Below are 17,656 nucleotides of genomic sequence, written 5' to 3' on the forward strand. Positions count from 1 at the left end.
TCTAGCATTTGGTTTCTTTAAAGTGTATAAGGTTGACTTTATTTCAGTTTAAATCTTTTCCCCTTTCTGCAAGACATATCAAATCACATATTGTGATTGACAGCTAGTAAGAACAACTCATGTTTAGGATTGGCTGACAAATACAAATGATATTTACTTGTTTAACATACTTATTTCAACAGTATTTGTGTCAATTTGATAACACCTGCTGGTTGGTTTCATCCAAATCCATCATTCCATTTTTGAGTAATGTTGCTAACAGACAGACAGACAAACCAATGCCAATCATCACATGACTCTACCAAGGCTCCGCCTCCTTGGCAGAGTGTGTGTGTGTATGTATATATATATATATATATATATATATATATATATATATATATATATATATATATATATATATATATATATATATATATATATATATATATATATATATATATATACATATATATATACATATACATATATATATATATATATATATATATATATATATATATATATATATATATATATATATATATATATATATATATATATATATATATATATATATATATATATATATACAGCATAGAAAAACTGTAGACTTAATGTCTGTCAAAGTCCAGATACTAATGTGCCTCAAATCTGATACGTGTTAGATTCACGTCTGAAACAATAATGCTCAGTTTGCCCTGAATGTAATTGTGGAATTTTGAAGAAACATTATTACACCTACGGTACTTCAGTCCTGCCCACAGCTGCTGATTGTCAGATTATTTCCTCTGACTTTAATAAACACCTGCAGCATCACGTAGCAGGGAAAACTATCAGTTCTTCTCTATGCGCATTTCAGCACGTGGCACGGCAGCGGCGACTTCATTACGATGTGAGATCAATAATATTCAGTCACACCAGACATGACAGCTGTTCCACACAGATTCTAGGTTTATATGGTTTAATTATTTGTGTTGTGTGGATGAATCCTGAGGTACATCAAAGCTGCCAGGACACTTTTATTAAGATTACGCACAAAATTACAGTTATAAACCTCGGTTCCTCTTAATGTCTGACTGAATATTACACTCGTTCACAGACGGCTGAAGTGCTTGAGCTCTGATTGGACATGATATGAACCTCAGTGATGCTGTGTGTGGACGCATCAGCTGCTGAAGGACTACAACATGATTTTAGTACAGTAATTTGCTTGTCGGAATCTTGTTCCCACTAAAATGCTTCAATCCGAGGCTGATCTTATCAGGAAAGATTCAGCTAGCTTTGAGGCTCCCTACATTTCTGACAAGTGATGGAAACTCACGCACATACGTGGAAAAACGTCATTTTTAAAACAAAGAAATTGCCAATATGGATTATTGATTTAGCTCCATATCAGAACTGGTCAAGCACAGACGTGCATCGTCATGGCAACAGAAGGTGACGCGCACCTATAAAAGGCCTGCTGACCTCCATACGTTCCCCTTTTGCATTCGGACATTGATTTGACCCTCTGCAAATTCACAAGCCTGCTGTTTAAGCTAGCTGTTTTGGACACCTGGAAAGTTAAGAGAAGAAACTCAGCGGATTGAAGAAGAAGAAGCTCCTTTACCACCTAGAGACCTGCCAGATCGACCGTCAACATGAAGGTAAGAAAATTCAGTTCATGATTTTCTCATCAGCTTCTCTGAGCACTTTAAAAACACTTTCATTCCAAAAAAAAATAATTTATTGAATGTAAAGTTAGTTAACGCAATTTTTGATGGCCTGTTTTATCAGCAGTTTGGCTGATGCTCATGTTTTCTTCTTGTAAAATTATTATTTCTGCGTTTTACTGTATAACAGTACAGGGACATGTGTTGATAAAACTGTTGTTTTGTTTTGTAATCATGAATTTTGTCCAATTTAACATGGAAAGTTTTGGGGGACATGGAAATGGTCCATTTTTCATAAAATGCTGCAAGTGTAATCCAATGTACGTGAACCACTGAAGGTCCTCAGAGCCTCCTTTTAAAGTTTCCGATTTCAAGTTCAATTTATTATGATGTGGATATTGATTTAAATGTGCTGAGACCAGTAAAATAAAGAATTTATATGACTTAGAATCAAAGGTTTAGAAAACAAGATGGCGACTGGGCCATTTTTCATAAAATGCTCCAAATGTGTATCTTTGGTGACCATGGAGACCATGGAATTTTGAGGAGAAGCGTTGGGGGGAAACGTCACGACGTCAGAACGTGCAGGTGTAAACGAAGCAGTTTATCTGGTTGAAGGTGTTGTGAGTGGACAAATGATTTCCGGTTTGTGTGCTTATTTTGGAGACGATCTGTTGGTTGCGCATCAGTCAATATGCTCAAGGTTCACTGCGTGCAGTTGGTTAGTGTATTTTACAGCCTTTAATGGAGAATGTGGCACCATAAGACCCTGTTTTACAACTTTGTCATTTAAAATTCAATTTAATACGATGTTATGCAGCAGATGTGGTTAATAAATTTGATTGTGGCTTGTGAATATATATATATATATATATATATATATATATATATATATATATATATATATATATATATATATATATATATACATATATATATACATATATATATATATATACACATATATACATATGTAGACATATTAGTAAAACCATGTTTAAAAAGCTAAATATTTCACTGTGCATGTTTCAGGAAACAGGGGAAACTGTAAATCATGTCCACATCAAAAATGTGGGTTTTTAAAAACAGTAATTGTCATAATAATAATAATAATAATAATAATAATAATAATAATAATAATAATAATAATAATAATAATAATAATAATAATAACTATTATTATTATTATTATTTTATTTTTTTTAAATATTATTTATTATCTAATAGTAGTAGTCGTAGTAGTATTACAGAAAATATAATATAGAATACAATAATTATTATTGTGGTTATATTTTGCTATTATTTTTATTTAGATACTTTACAGATATTTCCTGTTATTTCCAATATTTTTAACATATAGTCACAGTTGTTTATTGTATTATTATTGTTTTAAAAAAGTGAAATACTGTATTGTCCAAATTAAAAACAACAGGAAATATCAGTATTTATATTTTCCAAATTAATTTGAAATACAATAATAATAACAATAACGATAATAATAACAACAATAACGATAATAATAATAATAATAATAATAATAATAATAATAATAATAATAATAATAATAATAATAATAATAATAATAATAATAATAATAATAATTTCAATAATTGTAGTAGTAGTGGTAGTATTACAGAAAATATGATATAAAATATAATAAGAATTATTATGGTTATATTTTTACATTGTTTTTCATTTAAATACTTAACAGATATTTCCTGTTATTTTCACTATTTTTAACCTATTTTTCTGCCAACCTTGTTGCCAGATTTTTTTATTTTTTTTTAAAATAGATTTACTGTTTTACATTTTGATGTACAGTATATATGTAATTTGGAGTTAAAATAAGTGTAATAGATATGAAACAAGGGAGAAATAAATCGAGGAACATTCATGAGAGCTGGTTTGTGATGTTGCAGAGCTCTGTGTGTTTTTAGTCTCTGCTCACTAAAGACAAACAAAGTCAGGATTTAAGTTCAGAAGATTTCATTCTGAATCAATCTCTGAGCAGAAATGTGAAACTGAATCTTCCTGAAATCCTGAAACTGGAGTCGATCAAAGACTCCATGTGCAGCAACATGTTCTCCTCTGATGCTCCTCGTTGAGTTCCTCTGAGGTTCTCTTCAGCATCCCTCTTTGAGCAGCTTCACCTCTTTGCTCCGGTTTCCTGAGAGTCTGTGTTGAAATGTTTCTTTTGTTTCTTCTTCCAGAGGACGTCGGACTGCAGCTCCTCGCCGGACTGCTTCAGGTGCAGTACACCTCCATGCTCTCCTTCCTCCTTCCCCCCCTCCAAGCGTCCTTGCTGTTCTTCCCCCCTCTCTCCTCTCTCCTCCCCCTCCTTTTCTGTCTTTCACCCTTATTTTTCTCCCATTCCTCCCCCTGTCTCTTCTCCCTCTCCCCCTCCTCTTTCCCCATTCTCTCCTCCCTCACTCCTTCCTCTTTCCTCCCCCTCCTCCCCCTCTCACTCTTCTATTTCTCCCCTCCCTCCCCCATTCTCTCCTATGTCCTTCCCCTCCTCTTTCCCCTCTCACTCTTCTTTTTCTCCCCTCCCTCCCCCATTCTCTCCTATGTCCTTCCCCTCCTCCTTCCCTTCCTGCTCTTCTTTTTATCCCTTCTTTTGCCCCGTCTCTGCTCCTCTTCCTCCTCCCGTCTCTCCCTCTCCTAATCCCCCTCTCTCACCCTCCTCCTCCTCTTCCTCCTCCCGTCTCTCCTCCTCCTCTTCCTCCCCCCGTCCCTCCTCATCCTCCTCCCCCTCCCCTTCTCCCCCTCACTCTTCCCTTTTTCCCATTCCTCTGCCTCTCCCTCTCATCTCCTCCCCGTCCTCCTCCTCCTCCTCCTCCCCCTCACCCCCTTCCCACTCTTTTTTTAATCCCTTCTTTCGCCCCATCTCTGCTCCTCTTCCTCCTCCCGTCTCTCCCTCTCCTAATCCCCCTCTCTCTCCCTCCTCCTCCTCTTCCTCCCCCCGTCCCTCCTCATCCTCATCCTCCTCCTCCTCCCCCTCCTCTTCCCCCTCCCGTCTCTCCTCCTCCTCTATCTCCTCCTTCTCCCCATCTCTCTCCTCCCCCTCCCTTTCTCCCCCTCACTATTCCCTTTTTCCCATTCCTCTGCCTCTCCCTCTCATCTCCTCCCCGTCCTCCTCCTCCTCCTCCTCCCCCTCACCCCCTTCCCACTTTTTTTTTAATCCCTTCTTTTGCCCCGTCTCTGCTCCTCTTCCTCCTCCTGTCTCTCCCTCTCCTAATCCCCCTCTCTGCCCCTCCTCCTCCTCTTCCTCCCCCTCCCCCCATCCCTCCTCATCCTCTTCCCCCTCCCGTCCCCCCTCCTCCTTCCCTTCCTCCTCCTCCTCATCTCTCTCCTCTCCCTTCTCTTCTCCCCGTCACTCTTCCCTTTCTCCCATTCCTCCGCCACTCTCTCCCATCTCCTCCCCCTCCTCCCCCCCTCACTCCTCCTCTTTTCCCCTCTCTCCCCCTCTCTCTCCAATCTGCTCCCGCTCCTTTTTTCTCCTCCCCCGGGTCCTCTTCCCGTGACACTGATTGGGTGCTGGAGTCGCAGGATTTCGGAACATGAGAACCAAATCTCCCTCACTCTTTCCTCTCTCCCCCCCCTCCTCTTCCACCTCTCACCCTTCCTTTTCTTCCCTACCTCCCCCATTCTCTCCTATCTTCTCCACCTCCTCCTTCCCTTCCCGCTCTTCTTTTTATCCCTTCTTTTGCCCCGTCTCTGCTCCTCTTCCTCCTTCCGTCTCTCCTTCTCCTAATCCCCCTCTCTCCCTCTCCTCCTCCTATTCCTCCCCCTGTCTCTCCTCATCCTCCTCCTCCCTCTCCTCCCCCTCCTCTTCCCCCTCGCGTCTCTCCTCCTCCTCCCCCTCCTCCTCCTCCTTATCCCTCTCCTCCCCCTCCTCTTCCTCCTCCCAAAGGAGGAGGGAGAGGAAAGAGGAAGGAGTGAGGGAGGAATGGGAGAGAAAGAAGAATGAGAGGGGGAGGAGAGGGATAAGGAGGAGGAGGAGGTGGATGAGGAGAGACGGGGGGAGGAAGAGGAGGGGGAGGACAGGGATGAGGAGGAGGAGGAGGAGGTGGATGAGGAGGAGAGACGGGAGGGGGAAGAGGAGGGGGAGGAGGAGGGATAAGGAGGAAAGAGTGAGGGAGATTTTGTTTTCCTCCTCCTCCCCCTCCTCCTCCTCCTTATACCTCTCCTCCCCCTCCTCTTCTCCCTCTCACTCTTCTTTTTCTCCCATTCCTCCGCCTCTCTCTCCAATCTCCTCCAGCTCCCTTGTTCTCCTCCCCCTCTCATTCTTCATTCTCTCCCATTCCTCCCTCACTCTTTCCTCTCTCCTCCCCCTCCTCTTCCACCTCTCACCCTTCCTTTTCTTCCCTACCTCCCCCATTCTCTCCTATCTCCTCCACCTCCTCCTTCCCTTCCCGCTCTTCTTTTTATCCCTTCTTTCGCCCCGTCTCTCCTCATCCTCCTCCTTCTCCTCATCCCTCTCCTCCCCCTCCTCTTCCCCATCACGTCTCTCCTCCTCCTCCCCCTCCTCCTCCTCCTTATCCCTCTCCTCCCCCTCCTCTTCCTCCTCCCGAAGGAGGAGGGAGAGGAAAGAGGAAGGAGTGAGGGAGGAATGGGAGAGACAGAAGAATGAGAGGGGGAGAAGAGGGATAAGGAGGAGGAGGAGGTGGAGGAGGAAGAGAGACGTGATGGGGAAGAGGAGGGGGAGGAGAGGGATGAGGAGAAGGAGGAGGATGAGGAGAGACGGGGCGAAAGAAGGGATAAAAAGAAGAGCGGGAAGGGAAGGAGGAGGTGGAGGAGGAAGAGAGACGTGATGGGGAAGAGGAGGGGGAGGAGGAGGGATAAGGAGGAAAGAGTGAGGGAGATTTTGTTCTCCTCCTCCTCCCCCTCCTCCTCCTCCTTATCCCTCTCCTCTCCCTCCTCTTCCCTCTCACGTCTCTCCTCCTCCTCCCCCTCCTCCTCCTCCTTATCCCTCTCCTCCCCCTCCTCTTCCCCCTCATGTCTCTCTTCCTCCTCCACCTCCTCCTCCTCATCCCTCTCCTCCCCCTCCTCTTCCCCCTCACGCTCTTCTTTTTCTCCCATTCCTCCCCCTCTCTCTCCAGTCTCCTCCAGCTCCCTTGTTCTCCTCCCCCAGATCCTCCTCCACTGCCACTGACCAGGCACTGGAGTCGCAGGATTTCGGAGGATGAGAACAAAATCTCCCTCACTCTTTCCTCTCTCCTCCCCCTCTCATTCTTCTTTCTCTCCCATTCCTCCCTCACTCCTTCCTCTTTCCTCTCCCTCCTCCTCCTCTTCTCACTCTTCTTTTTCTCCCCTCCTTCCACCCTCTGTCCTATCTCCTCCCGCTCCTCCTTTCCTTGTTCTCCTCCCCCGGATCCTCCTCCAGTGCCACTGACCAAGCGCTGGAGTTGCAGGATTTCGGAGGATGAGAACTAAATCTTCCTTCGGAGGCTGCCTCCACTCTCCTTCCCCTCCAACTTTTTCTGGTCAGCGACCTCCTGACAAACATGCAGGAGGACCCCTCTCACTATGTTTTACTAACCAATGTGTGAGTTTCTCTCCCCAGAAGCCTCCTGCCCTACCTAAGAGGGCTGCTGGACCTCCTGCTGGCCAGTCTCCATTTAAGAAGGTTCGCAAATCTTCCATTTCATTAAATTTACCTAGTTTTATTTTCAACATTTTAGCTACGTGTGATTTTCTGGATGTGATCTGATCAGATTTTATTTGAATCAGTCTGTTGTGATTATGTCTGATCAGATCTATTCCAACTTTATTTGAATGGATTTTCTTAGATTGTATTTTGTGTGATTCTATCGGAGCTCGGTTCTTGTCGGTGGAACTCTGGTCAGGGTTTCCTGTTAGAGGTGTGGGTGGATCTGGGAGGGATCGTGGGATACCTCCAGTGGTCCCCCCCTTACAGTGAAGCTCCACTCTGTCAGAAGGTGAACAGGATGCAGACGGCATGTTACACAGGAGTAACATGTATGTCTGTATCCCACCCTGGACCCACAGTGGAGTCCACAGTGACAAGATCACAGTTCAGGAGAGTCACACTGGGATTTAAAAGGGGGGTTAAATGTCTTATTTAAGATAATAAATGTAGTGTGAGGGTGAAGGTCTCACTGCCAGAGGGAAGTTTCCAGAAAAAAAGGTACGTACGGATCCCTGTGAATGCTGCTGTATGAAAAGGTGAGTTTGGGATTTTGATTTTGCATTCGTATATCTAATATTTTGAAATCTCAACAATAGTAACACTTGGAGAAGATTCTGCTGCGTTTTTCTTTTTGATTTCTTTCAGACTGATGACCCCGGGACCCAAGACCAAGACAAGGATGAACCCAAAAGACGACTTAAAGACGAGTGACCGAGCCCCAACAGAGATGAAGCCAGAGATGACGACCAGCCTGTGAGGAGAAAAAAGAACAACTTTACTGAGACTTTACTGGATGCACTGGTAATTTAAATGTGCTTGAGAAAGAATGACCCAACAGACACTGCATGGTTACACAGGGGTTTAGTATGTAGCATATCACAGTCTGAGAAAACGTAGTTATTTTTGTCAGAATCAATAGAAAAATGTATCTCTATCTCTGTTTTTTTTTTGTTTGTTTGTTTGTTTGTTTGTTTTTTAAAAAACTAGGTGCTTCAATGACACCAAGCAGATTCAGACAGGATGGAACAGAGATGATGGGAGGCAGATCCAGGACCAGTGCATGACCATCGCGAGACCATTCAGTTAACACAAGGTAAGTTCATGAAATAAACTGGCTAATTAGATATTTTATGTTAAAATGAGCATATGCAGTAAATCAGCTCAAATGTAATTATTTATCTTGAGTCAATAAAAGTTTTCTCTCTTTTTGCTGTCTTTAGAGCTCTCTCTCCAAGATCCTCAATCTAATGAAAGATCAGATCAACAAACCAGACAAGGAACAACCCATGATGTGAATCCAGATTATGGAAGAGAGGATGATTATTACAGTGACACAAAAGGTGACACAAAGACTAAATTTAATACTATTGTGTTTTTATTTTGTGTGTGTTGTGCCCTTTAACAAAGAGCATCGTCCACGGTCAGTTTGGAATCACTGGTTAACCTTCCATGTGTTTGGATTGTAGGGGGAAGTCGGAGCACCCAGAGGAAACCCACACAGTCGCAGAGAGAACATGAACAGAAAGAACCAGCTGAGCAGCAGGTTGGTATCAATGTAAATACAATGTACCTTGTGATAGTGAATTGTTCCAGACTGCTACTGAATCTGAATCTCATACACACGTCTGTGATTTGTTTCTTCCATCACTGTGACTTCAAAACTAAAGAAGATAAAGAGATGGTTGGAGGAGCCCCAGGACAGCAGAACCAGGCCAGGAAGATGAAGAAGATGAAGACCAGCCCCAAATGGACAAGAAGAAGAAGAAGAAGAAGAAGAAGAAGAAGAAGAAGAAGAAGAAGAAGAAGAAGAAGAAGAAGAAGAAGAAGAAGAAGAAGAAGAAGAAGAAGAAGAAGAAGAAGAAGAGCAGCTCCAGATTTCTCCAATGGTAAACTCCCCAAATTCATTGCTTTTACAGATAAAGTAATTGATATCCTGATATTTTTCTTATTACACCAAACGAAAAGGTGACTTTGAACACTAAAATGAGTCTGTTGGTGCAGGTAAGCTTTGTAATGTCTGTAAGTTCTGTTAGTTGTTCATTTCCCATCTACCTGTCCCTCAGAGTTTCTGTCTGAATTTTCGGAGTTCTTCACTGATTTAGTCTCAATACAGACAGAGTCATTATAACAGATGACTTAAATATCCATGTAGATGCTGTGAATGACAGCTTCAACTGCATTTAGCTCATCGTTAGACTCAGTCGGTTTTTCTCAAAATGTTAATATTCCAACCCAGGCTGCTGGAGGATTTCCCATGATGCACTGAGCACCTCTCCTCTCCTCTATATCTCTTCATACAGTTAGACGCCACCTTTGTATGTCACTGACTTGGTGTTTTGTCCTCTGCAGGTTTCTCTGGATCTGGAGCTGCATGTTTCTTATCTGCTGTTATTGGCCTCAGTGACCTCCACAGTCTTCATGTTCTCTTCCTCCTCTCTACCCTCAACCCAACCACAGTTGTTTTTTTTTTACTTCCCAGACGGGAGTTTTTTTTTTCCTCACCCCAACTGGAGGTTTTGGTTTTTTTTTTTTTACTTCCCAACAACAGGAAGTTTTTTTTTTCCTCCACACTGGTACCACATGCTTGACTTGATCATACTGCAAAAAGAGAAATCCTCAAATAAAAATCAAAACAACACAATAGAACTGTATCTTTTTGTTTAAAAGTGTAACATAATGAACCCTTCCATTTATGCTTATTTTTGGAGAATGTGTTCTGTGGTTAGAAAATTATATTAGTCTAAAAAACATGGTTTCAAACCACAGGTTTCTCAAAAACACCTGGACTCCATCTTAAAACTACACAGCATTTGAACATACTGCTGGGTGTGTAATAACTTGGAGTAAATACACAAGATAGTAAATGTTTGACAGTAAAATTAGACTTTTTTTGCTGCACATTAAGGACTAAAAATGGTAAATAATTTCTGTATAACTTGGTGTCAAAAGTTTAAGAAACAAGATGGCGATTGGGCCACGTTTCATAAAATGCTCCAAATATCATCCAACGTGTGTGAATCACTGAAGGTCCTCAGAGCCTCTTTTTAAGTCTGGAGACTGTGCTGGTCAGTCCATGTTTTCAAGCTGACCATCCTGCTCTTTTTTCCTGAAGTAGTTGTGGCATAGCTTGGACTTACAATTTGGGTCATTATCTTGCTGTAGGATGAACCCCTGATCAACTAGGAACATACCAGAGGGTACTGCATGGTGCTGCAGAATGCTGAGTTGGCTGTTTTGGTTCAGGGTTCCTCTCACTCTGTACAAGTCACTGATCCTGGATCCAGCAAAACAGCCTCAGACCATCACGCTTCCTCCTCCATGTTTGACAGTTGATGTCACACACTGAGGAATCATCCTTTGGCCTACTAAACGGCATACAAATGTCCTGCGTGATGAACCAGATATTTCTAATTTTGATTCATCAGTCCATAATACCTCCTTCAGTAGTCCACTGGTGGTGTTTCAGGGCCCAAGCAAGCCTCTTTTTCTTATTCTGATGCCTTAACAATGGCTTTCTTGCTCCACCTGTCAATTCTGCAACTCCAAGTCTTCTCTTCACAGTTGAAACTGAGACTCGCTTGCTACGACCTCTATACCTCAGAAAAGGACCCTCAGAAACTTGTCTTCTTATTCTGTGGCTTTGGGTCTTCCAGACCTCTTCCTGTTACAGTTTCTCCCAGTTTCTGAGTGCCTTTTGATGGTGAAGAAAACTGTACTCACTGACAGCTTGACTTTCTTCACAATTTCTCTGTAGGAAAGACCTACATTTTTAAGTGTTATGATGGTCTGTCTCACTTCTATTGTTAGTCGCCTTTTCCTCACCATTTTTATAGCAACACACTACTTTCTGCAGTACAATACAGTTCAAATCATGCTCTGGAGGGTATGGTACCACACTGTGTTCCAACACGACTTTTATGCAGACAGAGGGGGTTGTAAGTCATCAAGAAAAGTTGGGACACATGTAAGAATTAGTAGCACTAACTTTCAAGACTTGATCAACCTCCATTGCTGCAGAACAGCTTTAAGTTTTTAATCCATTTCCTGTTCCTTGAAAAAGGCATTTTTTCTATATTTCTGAAATGTACATTATTTTTTCAGTTTTGGGTAACCTTACCTTTTTTTCAAAAAACCTCTGGCAGTTCACCACTTACCTTTGTACCATTTCAAGCTATTCATTGGACTTGAACTACTTGAATTTCAATTAAAAACTGGAAAAAATGGGGCGTTCTAAAACATTTGACCAGTAGTGTATATTGAAAAGAGGAGGGGACTAAGCACTGAACATAGGGGAACCCCTGTAGATAGGCTTTGCAGTTCGGACACTTCTCCCCTCCAAGATATTCTGAAGTATCTCCCTGAGAGGTGGGACATGAACCAGCAGAGGGCTGATCCTGAGATCCCAAGTTCAGTGGAGAGGAGGATTTGATGGTTAAGCAGCTGACAGATCTAACACCAATGGAGCTGAAGACTGTCCAGCAGCTCTAGCAGAATGCATGCTACTGTTGTCAAAATCCACTTTACTACAGGAAACGACAACAATGACCTACCACAGTGAAAATGACCAGTTTTACAGAGAATTTTGATCTTGCAGCAAGGCAGCACAGCTCGTTGTTTGTTGTTGCACAATTTGACTTATCACTCTTTTAAGGGAAAACTGAAGCTGCACCTTATCCCTGCCCCATTATTATGGGTATAAAGAAGAATAGACAAGCCAGAGCACTTTTAATCCTATCAAGTGCAACCAGACCATTATGTACTACAGAATGGACAATATTGTGGTCCAGGGCACACAGGAGTACGAAGACAAGTAGTATCAATAGATGTAAAACATATGTTTCAAACAGTATTCCAGCAAACGTAAAGTAGCAAGATTATACTGTTTTTACTTGAATGTTTTGAGTGTTTAACAAGATCGTTTGGCAAAATGGAATGTGCTTTTCATAAGTACTCATGTCTAACGCAATAAAAATAAGAACTATTGGGTTTTTGTTCGCTTCCATTGACATATCTTCATATCTACAGTGGGCAGAGGTCTTCTGCTGCTAAATTTGCCATGTTGCACTCTAGAGAGGGCCTCTGGTTATTTCCAGCAACTCTAGGTTCTCTTACATGTTTGGAAGCAATTAATGAGGCCAGTGGTACTCAGAAGGTTGCAGTCTGCAACCTCACCACCAGATGACACTAAATCCTACACACTGGATCTTTAAGAGGCTTTTTAATGTTGCTGATGCAGAGTTCATTTTTAATGTATAAAAACACAGTTTTCATGAGCTCATTAAATGCTTTGTTAAATCTTGATCTGAAAGAACCACTAGCAGTCTAGACAAGCTAAAGTACATAGTTAAGCATTTCCGTGACTGTTAGAGGTGCACTGGAAAGTGATGAAAATAATGAAATTGCAACATTCCACCTCCATCGAAAAGAATGAGATAAATATAAATGTAAAGCTAATCTATGTGCTTATTGCCTTCAATGAATTTGCACAAAGGCCTCCATTCTTGAACATGTTTCCTATTAAAAATCTAAAATATACAAATGTGGAATAATGTAATAAGGCCAGTGTATGTTCTCCTTTAATTTGAACCATAGATGGTGTGTCATACATCCATCATTTAATTAAATCCACCATAAATTGGTGGTCTCTCCTTAAACAACTTCAGTAGGGTTAATAAATTCAGATGTGGTCTGAGAAGCCAAAAACTGTACCCAAGAAAAAATGCAAATAAAACTGGTCAATCATCACCATCAACAACAACAGCAGCAACAACAACAACAGATATACTGGAGCTAGTGTCCAAAAAAATCTACTGAGAAAAATATTTTTTTTGTTGTTGTTTTCAAGAAAGAAATGTGGCATATTACTGCCTTTTCCAATTTCTTTTATTTTATATGGCTTCAACCACAGATGGTCCTCCTTAGGTTAAGAAGTTACCATGGTTCATAATGAAATGTCACATCAACCATTAACTTGCTGTGTAGATACCAGATCAGCAAATCAGATGTGCATGGAGCACTCTAAAAGAAGATCTAAAGAGTGTGCTTCAACTTCTAGAATTCCAAGGTAGATGTTTAAAGTGAGTGAATGAAATAAACCACTGTAAAGAGCTTTCATTCAGTGATTTCACTCTTTACATCAGTTATAGAAGGTTTAACTGTGATTTCTCTCTGCATTACAGGTGCAGATGCTGGTGCCTAAAAAGCCTCTAGTTGTTGATGATTATCTTTCACCCTGCCAGGTCTTACTCTATAGCAGGGGTATTCAATTAAAATTCAAAGAGGTCCAGTCAGATAAATTTTATTAAAGCAAAGGTCCAGAACATCATAAAATCTAACTTGAATTAGTGTGATATATGTTGATGTAATCCACTACTTTTATTAGCGTCTGCATGTAATCAGTAACTGATCTCCAAATCAAATAAATTCAGTACGATTCAAAAACATTTTAACAACATATATTCATTTTTTAAAAAATGATATAACTGTATATTTTAAAACAAAGTGCAGAACTTGAAAAAAATAATGACTGAACAAACTGAACCACATTTTTTCCCTGTCGTCTCTCACTCCATTTATATCCCCTGCTGCTTAATGGGAGAACTGCGCTGCAGCTTTCCCTGCCAGTATTTTGAATTGTGGCCTGAATGCTGTCAGGGTCATTCTCAAACACATCTGGAGGTGCTCCTTGATGAATCTGGAATGATATACAGTTTTGATTCTGTTCATAGTTGAGAAAACACCCTCATAGCTGTATGTTGAGCCAGACATGGTCAGTATGCTATTTTCCTCTCTGTGTCGCTTTTTTTATTTTCCTTTTTTGTTCATCCTCTTTTGTATGGAGTCACAGGAGTGCCACAATAAAATATAAATCTGTAAAAAAATAGGGAAATAAATATGTAAATATAGAGAGGAATAAATAAAAGAATAAATCTGTTAAAAATAAGGAAATAAATATGGAAATATAAAGACAAATAAATAAATATGGAAATATAAAGGTACATTTTGTCTTTGCTTTTCCCTTTTCCCGTTGTTTTTTCCTTTTGTTTTTCCATTTTGTCACGGCTTTTTCCTCAGTCCATCAAGTAAAAGCAAAGGCAAAAGCATCGCTAATTCACATTAAAGATAATATGTACTTGATACTAAATATTAGCATCTTCTCTGGTCAACACACACAGAAATATAGTGAACACAAACCCCGCCCAAATCCATTTGATTGACAGCTCAGTCCATCAAGTAAAAGCAAAAGCTTTTGCTTTTGCTTTTACTTGATGGCAATGACTAAAGGAAAAAGCAATAACAAAAGTAAAAACCAATGACAAAATGGAAATAAAGGAAAAACAAAGGGAAAAGCAAAGACAAAATTTACCTTGCTATCTACATATTTATTTATTCTTTTATTTATTCCTCTTTATATTTACATATTTATTTCCTTATTTTTGAACAGATTTATTTATTTATTTATTCGTTCTTTTATTTATTCCTCTCTATATTTACACATTTATTTCCAGATTATTTTTAACAGTTTTATATTTTATTGCGGCACTCCTGTGACTCCAAATTTTTGTCTGTCCCTTGCTTCTCAATGTAAAGACTTTATTGGCTAAATAGAGTCACGTGGTATGGCTGAACTTGTACGTAATTGGTCTGTGTATTCGTGAGCTGATAAACCAATGCTGGAAACACTGGAAAAGCTGCAATGGTAAAACTGAAGCGATCCATCAAATTTAAAATCGTATTACAATTTACTGATTGCCAGTCCAGTCTGTATAAGAGTGTGTCTGGGTCCAGATCTGGACTGTGGTCTGCCAGTTAGTGACCCCTGTCATAGATATATAGCAATGGAAGAAATGATTAGACCACCCTTGTTTTCTTCAATGTCTTGTTCATTTTAATGCCATGGAGACATGGTTTAGACTTGGCTCTCTCTCGTTGGTGGACAGGCTCGTCCACATCTGGTCGCCATACAATTCTTCAGTTAATCATCAGTCTCTGATAACCGGAAACAGAAAGGATTCCCTCCCTACAATGAATGATTGATAGGTGTGTTTGTGTCTTAGTGTCTTTATTATTAGTCATAGCCTAAGGGCATAGTCTGCGGACTGGACTTCGGTGTGGCCGGCAAAACGTAACAGTAAGACACTAGTTAGACTGGGTTAGACTACATGGTAATATAACTGTTCACAATGTATTAAATGCTAATAGTGTCTAAATTCACATAAAGTGTTTGCTTGCGAGACGAGCCACGGTTTCCACTGAGCCTGGGTTTTGCTAATTTTTAATTATGTAGCTAGCTAATGTTAGAGAACGGCCACAGAAGGATGGTGGGGGATTGTCTGTGGAAGTTTTTCTCCTTTTTTTGATAATTACAACCTGTGGTTCTGACAACAGACTGTAAGTCAAAACAAATCACACATTCACTAAGACTTTACATGACATTAAAGTGTAACTAAACCCCCAGTCACACCAGGTTTTCATGCACTGTTTGAAAACTACATCCTGCTTGTTTAATGCTGGTTTTTATAATTTTGGTGTCAAGGTCATAATAACACCAACATTGATGTGTTTCATCACAGTACAGTCATATCATTTAGTTTACAGCTGAAAAAACGTTTGCATGTTAAGTATCTCTTTAAAGGTTTAAATTGTACACATCAGATTGTATCATAGTTAATAATGAAAATTATCAAAGGAAAAAACAGTTCAGTCAGTGTGATTCTTGTAGGAGACAGTAAGGAATGAAGAGGAAGGGAACCACCAGCAGCTTTTCCCAGCCTAAAAGAAGAGAGGAGGAAGAGCATCCCAGAGAGGAGACGGAGGAGGAAGAGTTCAGAGAGAGAGAAAGAAATGAAGACATGCAGAGCTCAGACAGTGAAAGGTAAATCAGAGACTATCTCTGGTCCAGCTGCTATGAATATTGCTTTAGTATAATATATCTGAGTAAGAGGTACACCTGTTGCAATAATTACCTTTTTGGACAAATTATTATCTGATGTAGTTAGTCTTGATTTTAAGATAAGTAGATCCTTAATTCTTAGGAATATCCAAATATTTGAATTATAGAATTATTGTAAGAAATGACTCAAATAAAGAGCATCACAAAATAAAACCACAAATCTAAGACAATAAATAAAATCATCTGGACTCTGACTGTTCTAGATGAATTAATAATGTTATCATTGTGGCAGGCTGAACATAAGCTAGATCACACAAATGCAGATTTCCCAAAACAGTGCATAAGAGAGACATTGTCTAGTCTTAATCTAATTTGTTGCTAAATGTAAGAAACATTTTTAACATATCTAGCATTTGGTTTCTTCAAAGTGTATAAGGTTGACTTTATTTCAGTTTAAATCTTTTCCCCTTTCTGCTAGACATATCAAATCACATATTGTGATTGACAGCTAGTAAGAACAACTCATGTTTAGGATTGGCTGACAAATACAAATGATATTTATTTATTTAACATACTTATTTCAGCAGTATTTGCATCAATTTGATAACGCCTGCTGGTTGGTTTCATCCAAATCCATCATTCCATTTTTGAGTAATGTTGCTAACAGACAAACCAATGCCAATCATCACATGACTCTACCAAGGCTCCGCCTCCTTGGCAGAGTGTGTGTGTGTATATATATATATATATATATATATATATATATATATATATATATATATATATATATATATATATATATATATATATATATATATATATATATATATATATATATATATATATATATATATATATATATATATTATATTGCCAAAAGTATTCCCTCACCTGCCTTGACTCACATATGAACGTAAGGATAAGGATAGGGATAAACTTTCTTCCTACAGTGGGGAAAGTTCACCGTTACAGCAGCTCCAAAGAAAAGGTATAAAGGCAGTGCAGGAATAGATAAGAAAAAGAAACACAGTGCAAAAATTGCAGGAAAAAAAAAGTGTGTGTGACATCCCATTCCTAATCCATAGGGTTCAATATGACGTCGGTCCACCCTTTGCAGCTATAACAGCTTCAACTCTTCTGGGAAGGCTGTCCACAAGGTTTAGGAGTGTGTTTATGGGAATTTTTGACCATTCTTCCAGAAGCGTATTTGTGAGGAGAAGGCCTGGCTCTAACTCATCCCAAAGGTGTTCTATCGGGTTGAGGTCAGGACTCTGTGCAGGCCAGTCAAGTTCATTCACACCAGACTCTGTCATCCATGTCTTTATAGACCTTGCTTTGTGCACTGGTGCACAGTCATGTTGGAAGAGGAAGGGGCCAGCTCCAAACTGTTCCCACAAAGTTGGGAGCATGGAATTGTCCAAAATGTCTTGGTATGCTGAAACATTCAGAGTTCCTTTCACTGGAACTAAGGGGCCT

The 17,656-nt window shown here is 40.1% G+C and overlaps 1 protein-coding gene and 1 long non-coding RNA gene across 2 annotated transcripts; both read left to right on the top strand.

The window, feature by feature from the left end:
• Nucleotides 1-588: 588 nt before the first annotated feature.
• LOC129349891 (uncharacterized) lies at nt 589-5,554 on the top strand. Its single transcript, XM_055014693.1, has 2 exons — nt 589-1,628; nt 3,845-5,554. Exons 1-2 carry the CDS (start codon nt 1,623-1,625, stop codon nt 5,156-5,158), a joined length of 1,320 nt encoding a protein of 439 aa, XP_054870668.1. The 5' UTR covers nt 589-1,622; the 3' UTR covers nt 5,159-5,554.
• A 943-nt stretch (nt 5,555-6,497) lies between these two features.
• Nucleotides 6,498-11,543, top strand: LOC118469982 (uncharacterized). The gene is made up of 6 exons (XR_008603072.1): nt 6,498-8,088; nt 8,275-8,380; nt 8,508-8,627; nt 8,754-8,830; nt 8,955-9,173; nt 9,637-11,543. It is a non-coding gene; the product is annotated as an uncharacterized LOC118469982 (long non-coding RNA).
• The last annotated feature ends 6,113 nt before the right edge of the window (nt 11,544-17,656 follow it).

Source organism: Amphiprion ocellaris, chromosome 10 (genome assembly GCF_022539595.1).
Source record: "Amphiprion ocellaris isolate individual 3 ecotype Okinawa chromosome 10, ASM2253959v1, whole genome shotgun sequence".
Classification (NCBI taxonomy): domain Eukaryota; kingdom Metazoa; phylum Chordata; class Actinopteri; family Pomacentridae; genus Amphiprion; species Amphiprion ocellaris.